This window comes from Boleophthalmus pectinirostris, unplaced genomic scaffold (assembly GCF_026225935.1).
Source record: "Boleophthalmus pectinirostris isolate CB_2022bp ecotype Guang Dong unplaced genomic scaffold, ASM2622593v1 HiC_scaffold_18, whole genome shotgun sequence".
NCBI classification, from domain to species: Eukaryota; Metazoa; Chordata; class Actinopteri; order Gobiiformes; family Gobiidae; genus Boleophthalmus; species Boleophthalmus pectinirostris.
The window spans coordinates 19,092,204-19,106,247 of NW_026571133.1; the positions used below are offsets into that span (position 1 = coordinate 19,092,204).

The window sequence follows — 14,044 nt, forward strand, 5'->3', positions numbered from 1 at the left end:
CATATTCAGTTTGTTAATACAAATCAAATTGCATGCAGGTATGGTCTATCGTCCACACAAAAGGAGGTCAGTGCAGAGGGATTAGACATTGTGACACTGCGCAGTCTATGACCCCACTTCAGATGTGTCCTTGTCTGAGAACAAGTCTGGGCCTGAAGGACAACTTTAAATCTGTCCTCTCAGTTAAACAATATTAATTGATGATTCACAAACCAACTTAATGCCTGTTCATACATCTGACCTACAGCTGAAAATACCAAGCTAAAACATCAAGACAAAATCCACTGACCTCTTTAATTTGTTGCTCCAGATGCTGTATTTTGGAGGATGCTTCCTCATTGTCTTTAGTGTGTCTGTCCAATTGTTCTGAAAACAAGACAATAACCTGTTAATGTAAATACACACCAATAATGACATGTTTTATAGTTAAAGAATCCCTAACCTTGAAGGATATCAATGTTGTAGGTAAACTCCAGACAACGTTTCTCACTATCACTGTGTTCCTGTTTTAACTTGAAGAGCTGAGCTTCAATGGACTGTACAGTCTCTATTAACACAGTAGGGTCAATGCAAACAGGGCCTTCATCTGGAGCTGTACAGCCTCCTGTATCCAAAGACCGTAAATGCCTCCAAACTTCATTCAGAGCTGTACTCTGCTCTTGTAACTGTTCACGCTCTGCTCTGAGTGTAGTCAATTCATGGTTGAGTTTGTCCACCTCTGACTTCTCTCGCTCTAAAGCAAACATTCTTTCTGCCTCTGCCTCCCTAACTGACTCCAGCTCTCTTTCCACACGTTCCATTTCTGCCCTGCTTCTCTCCAGCACCTCCTCGGACTCTCTCAGTTGAGCCAGTTCCTGCTCAAGTCTTTCAACCTGTGTCTTTTCCTTTTGTAGAGCTTCTTGACTAACAAGCTCTACCTCCTTCATTGCCACCAGCTCACTCTGGAGCCTGGCCATTTCAGCTTTCTCTGCCTCCCAGGTTTCTAGGCTGTTTCTCAGAGAGGAGATTTCTGCTTGTGCTTGTGTCAACTGCTGCCTCTCCTCCTCTCTCAATCTGACCGACTCTGCAAGCTCCTGCTCCATCTGACGGAATTGAATAGTTAAGATCTGGGGAAAAAACAAATTACACAAAAGGCTATTAGTATTTAAAGAGTCATATTATGTTTTTTCAGGTACCCATGTTGAACTATAACATAAGTAAATAATTTTACATTTTGCTTATTGTAAACCGCAATATTGATCTAAAACTGCTTAATAAAAGAAATTGATTGTGTCATGTTGAAAACAACATCACACAAAAACAATACAGCAATACAATTCAAAATAATACAGCATTACTCAAAGATGCATGAATCAATTGAAATAGTTTCAATAAGTAACAAATAACTCTGAATAAGCTAATGATGAGAGAAAGCTCATTTAAGTTGATTTTACATAGTATGTCTCTAGAACAACAACTCACATTGAATTATTCTTGCAGAACAAATGTTTTCAACAGTAATAAAAATAGCATCATATCTGTATACAAATATAGAACATTGTTAAAAACAAACAAACACATCCAGTTAAACAGGAACCACACCTGTTTTTGCTGATCTGCACTGTTGAGTTCCTGCTGCAGCATTTCCAGCACCTGAGACCGAGAGATCACAGTCTCCTCCAGCTCCTCACACTTTCGCTGGGCTGCGTGAAGAGCCTGGGGACAGCAACAACAAAGAGATAAGACTGACTGTATCTTGGCTATAGTAAAAGATTAACCCACAATAAACCAATGCACATATTGTCATCTTTATAGCCATGGAAAGCAAATATAAATTACACAACTGTCTTGTCATACTTTCAAAAACCCCAAATATAATTACAACAAAAGCTCTGCACAATTGCATGGCTTTTTAAATTAACAAATATGAATCTTTTATAATAGTATATTGCACTATTGCACTCAACCAGGGACTACTTGAATGATTAGATTTTTTATTAGATGATGAAATTTGAATAGTATTTGAATAGAAATTAGTTATATGTACTAAATTTGACCTCCTTTAGAATAGTTTGGAAGACTGGGGCTGGAATATCATTAAAATAAGATAATCAAATAATATTAGTAATAATTGATAATATACTACAGTACATTATATTAAAGGGTACTTCAGACCAAAATATTTGTATAGGCCAGAAGACATCTATAACATATATAAAACATAGATAGAAGTAATATTATGTCACACCTCTTGAAGCTCTTCATTACTGTGAGACTCTGATGTGACTCTTAGCAGCTCCTCTTCATGTTTTTGGATCTGTTCTTGAAAACGTACATCTTTTTCACAAACAACAGCCTGCAATATCTGAACCTGGAAAAAAAACATTAGTGGCACTGTCTTTGGGATATTCGGGCTAGTTCCTAGTTTTGCTATTGTGGTTGTATTTTATCTCACCTGTTCACCATGAGCTGATTCCTTGTCTTGTAGAAGTTGCTCTATGGCCTGTAGTTTGTCTCTGAGATTCTTGTTTTCATCCTCCTCTTGACTCAGTTTAGTCCTCAGCTCCTGCAGTTCCTCCTCTGAAGCCCCACAAGCTCCTGTAAATGAACTGTCAGGAGTCTGACAAAGAAATAATAATGACAAAAAAATATTAGTCATGGCAAATGTGCTAACAATAAAGGTACAAAGTTAACTTACTGCTGCGCCTTCATGTCCCTTTAGTTCATTTATTTGTTTAGTGAGAGATGCCATCTTCACTTTGGCTTGCAATTTAAGTTTAGTGAAGCGAGCCTCAGCTGCTTCACTTTCACTCTGGAGGGAAATAAATGTAAAGTTGGACTTAAAAAGACTTAAAAAAGGAAAGATATGTAGAAATTAGTTTAAATTTGACAGAGATTACTTATCTGTGTCCCCATACAAAATAAACACATTCAAATCAAATATAGCCTTTACTGAGAACAACTGTAATGAAGACTTATTCAAACTTCTAAAAAAAAACATTGAGTATGATGACCAAATTATGGAGGTTTTCAGTTGCTATTTTGGTTCTCAAGCTGATTATCCAATGAGAAAACCACAGGCTACACATCCTACATTTAATAAAAGCAACCCCAGGTGAATATTACCTTAATCTGTGCATCTTTATTGGCCAGCTCCGTGTCCTTTTGCAGCAGTTGAGAGTCCTTATCCCGGATTAGCTCCTTCAGCTGTACAACAAGCTGCTCCAAGTGGGCCAGTCTCTCCATGGCCTCCTCCGGTACCTCAGATTCAGAGATCTGATGATCACCCACAGGAAGTCTCGGATCAAGTACTCCCTGGAAAAAAGAAGAGGACAAAGAAAAGTCTATGTATACTTGTTGTCACCTCATTATTGTTGAATTTTGCTTTGTTAAAAAAGCCTTTTTTAAGGTGCAATATGTAACTTTCCCCATACAGAGTCTGCCACTTGCTTATCTACAGAGAGATGTTACTGCCATTAACTAGAATGTTACACAGTATGGCATTTTCTCATTGGAGACAAGCAGTAATACCCTGAGGCCAAGTTACAGGTCAGACCTGTGAAGACTGGCAGGTCCACACACAGAAATAATGCATGTTTTTCAGTGTATTTTTTTTAGCAACTAAGCACTTTTATTAAAATGAAAGATAATGCAAAGATGCAATAACATCTCCCTGGAGGCAAGAGGATAGATAACACCCCATACCCAAAAAGTTATATTTTGTTTAGACAGAGTTTTATATTGCTAAAAAATAAATAAATAAATACTTGTGAGTCTCCATCAGGGCTCTCCTCTCCAGAGAGGTCCTGGAGAACATTTGCCAGACGGCTCAACATTGAGCTGGCACTGAAAGGATAAAAACATGATTTAATAACACTTTTACAGCAGGTGTACATTAATGAATAGATTTTTACTATAATAGATTTCGCCTTTTAGTCTATAAGATTAATCTGATTTATTTTGCTGTCTTATTTTGCATTTTAATTCTGTTTGAGATATCTGTGAAAACTTTTGTTTACATAATCAGCTGACATGTTGGTGGGCGATCCATGGGAGGATCCTTCCCATTTCCTCCATATTGTCGAAACCTGTCGAACTTTACCGAGACAGCCGCAGACCACTGCGGCTGCGTGGTCATTTTCGTGCACTGCAAAGATTTTAGCAAGCTAACGCGAAAATGGACAGCGATGTTTCATTACAATATGGGACGAAAGACTGTTAATGAATCAGCCGTGTGTCAAGATACATATAAAAGGTATGAATGAGATGCTGTGGGACTACACTGTTTTTTTTACTCTTGCTGTGGTTTCCGAGCTGCAGTTGAGTTAGCTGATGCTAGCGGAGAGCGTCAATAACAACTAAATAAGAAGCTTTTTAACCCTCCGCCTTGCGTTTTCTTTTCTGGCACAAGACGTCGATGGAGTCATACTGTGCATAATAATATGAAACCTTAAGTTTGACTCACCTGTTCAAGTGCTGCCCACTTAAATGGTTCTGCGTTTATTGGGTTTATTTCCTCGGCTGATTTTCTCAGAGCATAGCCACATCACCAAACACTCCCGGAAACGAAACTTTCTCTGCGCTCATTGGTCACCCGGAGGAGCTGCGTAAAGAAGGGGCCGTCTACAAGCGCAACTGAACTGTCAATACGAAAATGTATCATTGAATGAAAGACTCATATTTATTTATTGTCGCAGTGTAAAGAGCACACATGGCTGTGCACGACCCCAGAGTGAACCTTATTGTGACCAGAGGGAGACAGCTGGGGAGGAGCCTGCTGCTGCTCGCCCACTACACCTCTGTGTTCGCGGCCTTCGTGGGCCGCTCTGTGCAGTGGATGGTGGAGGCGCTCCGCTGGCTCTGCCTCTTTGCCCGCTACACCACCTCCATGTTTGACTCCATCTACAACGTGTTGACCTGGGGCCGGAGGAGAAGTGCCCCCGGGGTCAGAGAGGTGTCTCCAGCCCCTGACCTAAAGCCAGGGGGATAATAAAGTAAACAGGAGACTTTTGATATTGTTATCATCCTACATGAAGGATAACGATGCCTTATGAAGTCGGTTCTTTTAACACTAATCCTGTGTTAGGCCATTATAAGGCCTATTTTTATCGAGTGAAACTCTAATGAAGGTCTGGACTCACTGGGCTATAGTTTGGCAGTTTGAAGTCATTTCTTTATAGGTGCCATGATACAATTAATGATGCAATGTTTACAAGTATGATCATGCAACCTTAGCCATGCTGCAGTCCACACAAATATTTAACTCTAAGAAGATGCATTTCTTTAAAAAAAGTAACAAAAAGTTACCAAAGTTTTGATTTGTATTTTTATATAACTATATATCTTTTGTATTGTTTATTGTGGCAGTGTGCCACATGAATACGATTGAAGAGGAACAAATCACTAGAGATTTTCTTTTACTGTGGTATGTCTTTAAAACCCTTTTGCATGTTTATATTTTTAATGAGTTGTACTGTGTTATGTATTGACACTGAAAACTACTTTCTGACAATTTCAGCAGTGGCACTAAACCTAAAATGGATGAATGAAGTATTTTTAATCTTTGTAATTTTTATTTTATTTTTGTATTAACATATTATTGTACCTAATATAGGCTACATTTATTTTTGTTATGCTAAATGTACTTAACATACATGAACAATCCTTCACTTGGTTGGAGTTATGTAATTTTTGAAATTCTACTAACATTTTGCTTTGAGTGCTGTGAAGGTGAAAAAGCGCTGTATAAAAATGTAACCTTTTATCTTTCTATTAGTAACAACCTCATGATCCCATATTTGTGTTAAATAAACACTTGTTTTTTTTCAACAAGCATTCTGTTTCCAGAATCAGGGTTTACTTATGTCTGAAATAACATAAATACTCTCAATTTGTTGTTTATGAAGGACTTGAAACAACCATGAGCTCAGCTGTGTAGATGTCCTCTGTCTCCACGTGACACAGGGATAACACATGATTGCATGTGTCAGCACATCTCTGAAACATGAATATGAGTATGAGGACTAAGCTTCTCATCGGCTAGTTTCAGGATTAGAGTGATAAGACTGGAGGAGGGCACTTGGGGCTCACCTCCAAACTGAGTCCACTATAAAAGCGCCCCAGCAGAGGGACAGCCCGCCCTATGTCCAGTGTGTGACTGTGAAGAGGGAAGCCCTCTGTCTCACAGTAGACCAATTGGACAGTCAGGTGTCCTCACTCAGCTCTCAGAACAAATGGGGAACTCAAATGGATGTACAGTGGATGATCTACAGGCAGTGGAGATGCACCTGTGGTACAAGAAGTTTATGACGGAGTGCCCCTCAGGGCAGCTCACTCTGCACGAATTCAAACAGTTCTTTGGACTGAAGGGTCTGGACTCAGAGGCCAATGCCTACATTGAACAGATGTTTCGCACATTTGATATGAACAAGGTAAGGCATTCCATTCAAGGATCATGGCTAAGGAACACAATTTTACCTGGATTTAAAAGTTATTATCTGAAACAATATTTTTTCTTTATACAGTTTATATTTGAAGCCAACTAAGCAAAATGTTAATATTCCAGAAGACAGAAAGCAGTGTAGAAATCGCCCCTTCATTTTCATGTTTCTGGATTCTTTATAATCTTAATATTTCAATGTTAAAATGATTTGAGTCTCAGACTAATATTTGCTCAAACAGTAGTTTTTAATACATGGTCATAACCAAGATCTTGTTCTTATCTCTCTTGTTGAGAGACAGGGTTACTGGGTCATATTTAGTCTTCCCTACAGCTCACTGCAGTAATCACATGCATAATTTAACAGAAGAGTATCTGAGACAATGCTGTGAATCAAACTTTCTTGTTCTTGTTAACAAGCAAACTGTCTCTGTAGTTAACGTCCCATTCTGGCACACTCCATTTCCCATGAAAAGCCCATCTTTGATACAAACCTTCTGAATGCTTGTCATTCACTCAACAGGATGGCTATATAGACTTTATGGAGTATGTAGCTGCCTTGAGTCTGGTGATGCGTGGAAAGATGGAGCACAAGTTGCGCTGGTATTTTAAACTTTATGATGTGGATGGCAACGGGTGCATCGACCGACACGAGCTGCTTAACATCATAAAAGTAACATTTACATTTGATGTTTGTGATTTTCTGCACCGCCTCGGGCTACAGCTCATGTGTCTCTGTTGCTTCAGGCAATTCGAGCAATCAATGGAAATGAAAATCAGGAGTGTACAGCCGAGGAATTCACCAACAAAGTGTTTGACAGGATCGATATCAACGGAGATGGTAAGTGTGCTCAAGTGTAGGCACATATACATGTGCAGCATATGATGAAAAAGTTTGACAGAAGCGAAGGAATACCATGGTTACAGGTCAGGTTACCTGAAACAGTTCTGTCGTCACAGGTGAACTATCTTTAGAGGAGTTTGTAGCTGGGGCTCGCAGTGATGAAGACTTCATGGAGGTGATGATGAAGAGTCTGGATCTCACTCACATTGTGGCGATGATCCACAACAGAAGACGCAGCATTTAGGTCCTGATGATGTGACATTCCCGCGGGGCGACACTGTGTAATAAACTGGACTGGCCTCATGATTGGCAGGTGTCTCATTGTGGTCATTTAATGACACTGAGCTCAAGGCCACTTTGAGAGATGAAAGGGAGAAGAGGAACTGCAGGGAGATAATTTGCACTTTATAGCTTTAATTGTGTTTCCAATTATTTGATGCTATGATTCCCATTTGTGTCCGTGTCCTTTTGTATGTTTGACAGTGTTTTGTTTTTATATGACATAAATTTAAACCTTTATCGTGTTTGAATTTTAATATGTTGTTGCCATAGCAATTAACAGTTAACAACAGAAATATGATCTTTTTAAATGGGCAAAAGACATAGGCTGAAAAGTGTTAAGCTAAAACATATAAATTTTGACCATAAGTTCCCCCCTAGGTATAATATAAAGACATTGTATTTTTAGAACTGCACCATGTATGTTGTATGTTGGGTTCCTACACTGTCTGGTTAGCAAACAGCTGCGAGCAAGGTAAATGTTTGCTTTTGTCAGATTAGGCTCCCGGTATAATGTTCTTTTATCCAAAGATATCTACGTATTTTTAATAGTAAATGGCAATTACACATTTATTATCAAAATAACTTTATTTTGCTACTATTTCATGAAATATAAATTTTCACTTTTTCAATTTCTTTGATTATTTTCTCCAATGTAACACATTACTTTACATTGTGCACATAAAGCCACCACTAGAGGTCAGTCCTATAACTGAATTATTTTAACAGGATCCAGGCTGAACAGTCTGAGCTCCAATTTCACACCATGCGTGCGCTTAAGTGCATTCAAGTGCAAAGCTCCTTATGTCTTACTGTCTATGTGTGTCAGCTCTTCCTTTGCACAGCAGCCTCAGAGGAAGTCGTACAAATACTTGACAATATCAAAGTTTACTGTCCTAGAAAAAAACCCAAGTTGGACACTATTAGTGAAGTCTTTTTCCACAGTCGACTGGAAATCAGTAATAAAAAATGTACATACTTAGAGATGGCACAAATGAAGTCCATAGAAACGGCACACTTGTACTTAGGGGCATCAAGTTGATCATCGTGACTGACCTGGTTCAGCAGCTGCAAGGTCACCAAAGAGGAGATCTAAAGGGGGACAAAACCAAACTAGCCCCACATACTGAAACACTTTAAACAGGAGCAGATATTAATTCATTTATTCAATATTTTACCAGGTAAATCAACTGAGACACCTTCTCATTTGCAATTAACGACCTGGCCAAGAGGCAGCATACAATAGCAAATACAATATACAGTAGAACAGGAATGATCTAAGCACACAGGCTGAATATACAGTGTAGCCTGAACAAATATAACGTATTATAATAAAAAATAGGCCAATAAAAATAGGCCTGAAATCCTTCAGTGTTTTTTGTTGTGTTGATAAAGTTCTGACCTGAGAGAATATGCTGGCTGTTGGGGCCACTCTGCTGTCCACAACACTGTAGAAGATTGCCAGCATGCGATCAAGAGGGAAGGGCTTAGGTCCCAGGAGATGATTACTGGTCTGGACATAATCAATAAACAAAGCATTAAACAAAAACAAACTAACCAAAAAATAAATGTTTCTGAAATGTTACCTTTTCATTTTTCTTCAAAAAATTAGCTTTTTTTATTTTACCATGATGCTGTTGAGAAAAATCAAATAAATACACAAATTTAAATAAATGGAATCTATATATAATTTAGATATTACACAAAAGTAGTTCTTTTGGTACCTTTACGAAGAAACGTTTGTCTGTGCGGGCTGGGTTGTACGATGCCAGGTAGGCAGCAATCAATAGAAACTTGGAGTAATAAGGCAATTCAACATGAGTGTGAGCTGATAAACCTTTGAAGATAATTAAAACATGCTAAATAAATTCATTCAATAAATAAAATGAAAATATTGATTTCACTTTAGATGGCATCAACAATACCTCTCACAGCTCCGGCTTCTTTTTCCTCCATTTCTTGCATCTGCTCCCACTGAAGACTGAACACACATTTTAAATATAAAGGACAATCCAAAAATGTTTTTGCTCCACGTAATATAAAACAGATACAAACCTGGACACCTCTCGAAGATAAACTGTTTGCATGGCTTTTTTCAAATGAGGTTCAATGTTTCGCCACAATTTGTGTGTGTCACTTTCTTTAACTGAAGAACAAATAGATTTCATGCAAGTCACACACTTTTTTTCTTCTCAGATATTATAAAACCATATTAGGAACAGCGAAAGCTAAAATCTGCAAAATGTTGGAAACTGGTAGCCAAGGCAACATCACAACAATTTGCAATTTTTTTTCCTAAAGCTGGCCAAATAAATGCACAAATACCAGATCTTCAACATGTAGCACACATATTGTATAATAAAAAGTGTTTTTGAATTCCTGCTGCAATTGGTCAAAAATGACTCTCAGATACCTTTGCCTTCTTCCAGTGGTTCACAGAACTTAGAAAAATTAAGAGCAGCCTGTTAGAAAGAAAGGTAAAACCTTTATTTCACTGAAAACAATGTCTGAATTACTGTTTAGTGAGACCAACTGACCAGGTGGCGCAGTTCTCGGAGGTCCCGACAAACAGAGTAGAAAACACCCAACAAGATGTTGATGTACGAAGAGTAAAACTCTGCTGAATATGAAGGATGCTTATCCTTTGACAATATCTGCTGCAGCTCACCTGAAAGAAAAAACACAAGCAGAGCTAAAAGACACTAAGATGTGAGTGTGAAAGTTAAAAAACAGTATTGTTTCACACTTGGAGCAGAAGTGTAAGAACAAAATCACAGGTACATCCAATGCGTCACATGATGTCACATGACAGATTGAAGCTGTGTCCTGATACCTTTACTGTAGTCTGGGAAATGCAGCAGGAGGGGCTCGAAACAACCAGTGTTTGGTCTGAATTTATCCCACACAATTTCACTGAGCAGAATCACTGTAACATTGTCTTCAACCTGAGTAAGACAGACAGAAATGCGATCATTCAGGCAGAGCAAAACACAGAGTAAATTCAATTTCACAATTTATCGTCTTATGATTAATTCTAATGCTCAAAATGTATGATTTATCTAAATGCACTGAAAGAAAACAGCACTGAAGAGACATTTTTTCTACTGCATAAATTGGAATAAGTGAAGGATGGTCTATTTTGTAAGTATTCATCTCAAGGTTAGCGATTATCATGAAGGGCACAAAAAGAAGCAACAACAAGGCTATATTTTGGGGTGGATACACATACACACCATGATACATGAATTAACTGATAAATGAATGTGTATTTATTTCAGACAATGTCAATATACCATATAGGAAATTGTTCCCTTTTCTTGTTTTATGTCAGAAAGGGGATTGAAAACAATTTAAGTCCACAGTTCCATTATATGTATTCAGACTCACCAGTTCCTGAAGACGGAGCAGAGCAGGAAGTAGATTGGCGTCTGCGTCCCTCAACATCTCAGCCTTTTCCATTATCTACAAAGCAAAAAAACTCTCATTTTAGGTAACATTTTAGGTAATTTCACTGATCATACTTGTTTATATGAACAGTAGAGCACTCACAATGTATCTGGTCTCTTTGGCAGGTGACTCTGAGCTCTGTTGTCTGTAGATGCGGATAAAATCAGACAGAGACGGACCACGAGGGAGCAGAGAGGCAGCATCAGCCCCAAAGAAGGATTGTAGTACTTGTTCAAAAAGCAATGCCACTGAGAGACATTCAACACAGCTGACCATGGCATGGGGCAGCTGCAAAAACAAAAGGAATAAATGTTCAAAGGAAGGAACTGTTTTATTTTTTGCCCTTTTATTTAATTAATCAGGCTATATTATCAATATTTCTTTCATTTTTGTAATTGTATGTAGGGATAGGGGTTTTAAAAATGATAAGAATTTGTTAAACTAAAAGAAAAGTGTGTCTTTAAATGTATTAGTTGAGGTGTATGTAAATATCACTATACCCTTATTTGAAAGTTTATAATATATATTTTAATACTGAAACTGCATTATACCGATACTAAAAAAGAGCTACACGAGTATCCAATATCAAGTAATTCCTTTATTGTCTGAAGGTTTTAATAATAAAAAAAAATACTATACAGTGTGGTTTGACTAGCAGATTTGCTGACATGGCACAGTGGAGCAAGGATTTGTGCTGAACTGAGAATAAATCACCAACATCATCACAAACTTCACACCTCCTCAATCATGGTTTTGACGGTGGAACATGTGACAGTGTTATTACCTCCTCACAATTTAAAAACCTCAGAATTACAGAATTTCACAACAAAAATTATTTTTAGAAAATATACTTTACATTACATAGGGCACATAATTTATAGTCTAACTGAATATAAAACGCTCATGGAGTACAATTCAAACTACTGTGTAATTTTTGTTTTAGGATATGCAAATATGTGTTCTTGTACCTGACATTATTCCATGTTAACATTGGTCAATAATAAAAATGCAATATATAAATTACCTAGGAGATATGTTAATGCTTAATTTCAAATGAAGACATAATACAACATCTTTGGCATGCTGCTTACCTCTAGTTGTTTCATTAAAATATTTAGTACATGGCTCTTCCCAGAGGCTCGATGCCCATAGATAAAAACTGAAGGGTAACAGGGATGCTCAGGCTGCAACAACACAAAGACATAAACACTCTTAGCAATAAAATAATTACACTCATTAAAAGTGTACTAGTATGTAACTAACAGTGGTGGATGAAGTATTTAATTTTGTTACTTCAGTAAAAGTAGTACAAGGCAAAAGATTAGTTAAATAAAAGTAAAAGTATCATATGAAAAAAATGTAATGTAAAAGTATTTAAGTACCTGTTTAAAAATGCACTTTAAAAATTAAAAAGCATTTTCCAGAGATTTTTTGGAAATTAAAGCATTAAGCGTAGCGATTTTGAGAAAGGATTAAATTCTAAATGATTTAACTGATTTCTTAAATTTTCAAGCAGTTATTGTGTATTTGTGTATTTGGTGGAGACATGAACTCAATTTAAATAAACTAAAAATATGTCTCAGTCATTTCAAAAGGTCTCACTCCATAAAGAAAAGTATTTTTACTTTTTAGTCAAGGTCTGCAATGTAGTGCAGTAGAAAGAACAGATAGGCTACCTGCTCTCAAATGTAGTGACGTAAAAGTATCCACTGTAAAATGTACTTAGGTAAAATATAGATATGTAAAGATTTTACTTAAATATTGTTTTTGTTTTTTTTTTCTTTTGTACAAGTTTTCAATCATAAAAAGCAATAACATGTTTACAGAGACAAGCAGGTGGCTCCAGAACAGAAAAGTTATGCAGTGCACCTTTACTGTACAGTCAGTCGACATAAGATGCAGTATTAGAACAAGTGCATGGATGTGTCATGGCAGTTTATATTTTAGAACATGTTACGCCAACCTGGCCCATGAGAGACAACAGGAGCCCAGCCTGAGCCTCCCGGCACGGTAACAGCTCTGCCACCTTCTGGAGTTTCTCCTCGTCATATCCCGGGTGTTGCAGCGGTCCAGTCATTCCGCGTTTTCAACAACTAAACCACAAACACGCGTAGAAAACTATCAGTAGTAACAAGGCGAGAGAAGAGCGTCCTCACTTTTCTCTCTGTTGTTGGTTGTTTCGCGCGTGTCCTCTCGTCACACTCTCACTTCCTGGATCTTGGGCCAATCGGAATTGAGACAAGGAATTGTGGGTAATGTAGTTTTTGAACTTCAAGTAACAAAATGACATTTTTCATTGGTCCTAAAACAAGACAAACAGGTGAACACATTAATAAGAGGACAGGCCTTACTGCTGCTACTTCAACTCGGCTACAAACAAAGAAAAGGCAAATAATGTAGCTGAAGAAGGCAAAAACTATTTCAAAAATTGCTCCCAAAAATCATAATCACATAATAATCATAGCTAATGTTTTCTGTTCCTGTTACATTTGGGTGGCATCTTTTTTGAGGTTTGCCGCGGTTACAGGCAGAAATGCTCTACGTCAGAGCGGGATTAAAAGCGGTGGGCTGGTCCTATTTCATCCAACTGTATTCATGGCACTGAGGTGCCGCGGCTGCTGAGGGCTCCAGCATCGAGCATCACCGTGATTCACAGAGACAAGCTCAGCATTTCACCGCCTGAAAACAGCGACAAACCCGAGTGACAGCTGCCGCTGGTCGCAGGGGTATGTGATGTAGTCTGGAGGTGATGAGGATACAGACGTAAACGCACGAACTGTAGTGAACCCTTATTTATTTGTTTGGGATTACGCTTTGGATTAACGTCTGTTTCCTCGTGTAAAATACACCGCGAAGAGAGTGATGAGTGAAAAACAGTGGACAGTAAAGATTTCGACCAAGTCTTGCATGTGACGGTGTGGAGAGGCTGTGGCGAAAGCTGTCAATCCTGACTGAGGTTTTGGTAAACGACGGGGGAAAGCCGAGTGGGAATGGTGCGTTCAGGGTTCATGCCTTAGTTTGGTAAAGAAGCTACTGATTGATTTGAGCACTTCTTT

The 14,044-nt window shown here is 38.0% G+C and overlaps 3 protein-coding genes and 1 long non-coding RNA gene across 5 annotated transcripts in view; 2 read left to right on the forward strand and 2 right to left on the reverse strand.

The window, feature by feature from the left end:
- Window positions 1-4,716, reverse strand: part of golgb1 (golgin B1) — a 15,631-nt gene extending 10,915 nt beyond the window's left edge. Inside the window, exons 1-9 of one of the 2 annotated variants that reach the window (XM_055153925.1) lie at window positions 4,445-4,716; window positions 3,747-3,825; window positions 3,106-3,294; window positions 2,678-2,791; window positions 2,435-2,599; window positions 2,228-2,377; window positions 1,582-1,695; window positions 443-1,106; window positions 290-366 (exon numbers count right to left, since the gene is read on the reverse strand). In XM_055153925.1, coding sequence (XP_055009900.1) covers window positions 290-366; window positions 443-1,106; window positions 1,582-1,695; window positions 2,228-2,377; window positions 2,435-2,599; window positions 2,678-2,791; window positions 3,106-3,294; window positions 3,747-3,815 — 1,542 coding nt within the window. In that variant the 5' untranslated portion in view covers window positions 3,816-3,825; window positions 4,445-4,716. The remainder of the gene's footprint in view (window positions 1-289; window positions 367-442; window positions 1,107-1,581; window positions 1,696-2,227; window positions 2,378-2,434; window positions 2,600-2,677; window positions 2,792-3,105; window positions 3,295-3,746; window positions 3,826-4,444) is intronic. The other variant, XM_055153926.1, reaches the window with a different exon arrangement.
- LOC129408966 (uncharacterized) lies at window positions 4,076-5,811 on the forward strand. The gene is made up of 2 exons (XR_008632205.1): window positions 4,076-4,234; window positions 4,677-5,811. It is a non-coding gene; the product is annotated as an uncharacterized LOC129408966 (long non-coding RNA).
- Window positions 5,812-6,212: 401 nt separating this feature from the next.
- guca1a (guanylate cyclase activator 1A) lies at window positions 6,213-7,506 on the forward strand. The gene is made up of 4 exons (XM_020926524.1): window positions 6,213-6,410; window positions 6,942-7,091; window positions 7,166-7,259; window positions 7,379-7,506. The coding sequence occupies exons 1-4, from the start codon at window positions 6,213-6,215 to the stop codon at window positions 7,504-7,506; spliced, it is 570 nt and encodes a 189-aa protein (XP_020782183.1).
- Window positions 7,507-8,110: 604 nt separating this feature from the next.
- Window positions 8,111-13,201, reverse strand: orc5 (origin recognition complex, subunit 5). The gene is made up of 14 exons (XM_055153680.1): window positions 12,952-13,201; window positions 12,080-12,172; window positions 11,091-11,276; window positions 10,929-11,003; window positions 10,375-10,486; window positions 10,079-10,209; window positions 9,955-10,003; window positions 9,597-9,687; window positions 9,467-9,522; window positions 9,266-9,378; window positions 9,128-9,175; window positions 8,944-9,054; window positions 8,521-8,633; window positions 8,111-8,437 (listed from the first exon to the last, which is right to left on the reverse strand). The coding sequence occupies exons 1-14, from the start codon at window positions 13,063-13,065 to the stop codon at window positions 8,392-8,394; spliced, it is 1,338 nt and encodes a 445-aa protein (XP_055009655.1). The 5' UTR covers window positions 13,066-13,201; the 3' UTR covers window positions 8,111-8,391.
- Between the last annotated feature and the right edge of the window lie 843 nt (window positions 13,202-14,044).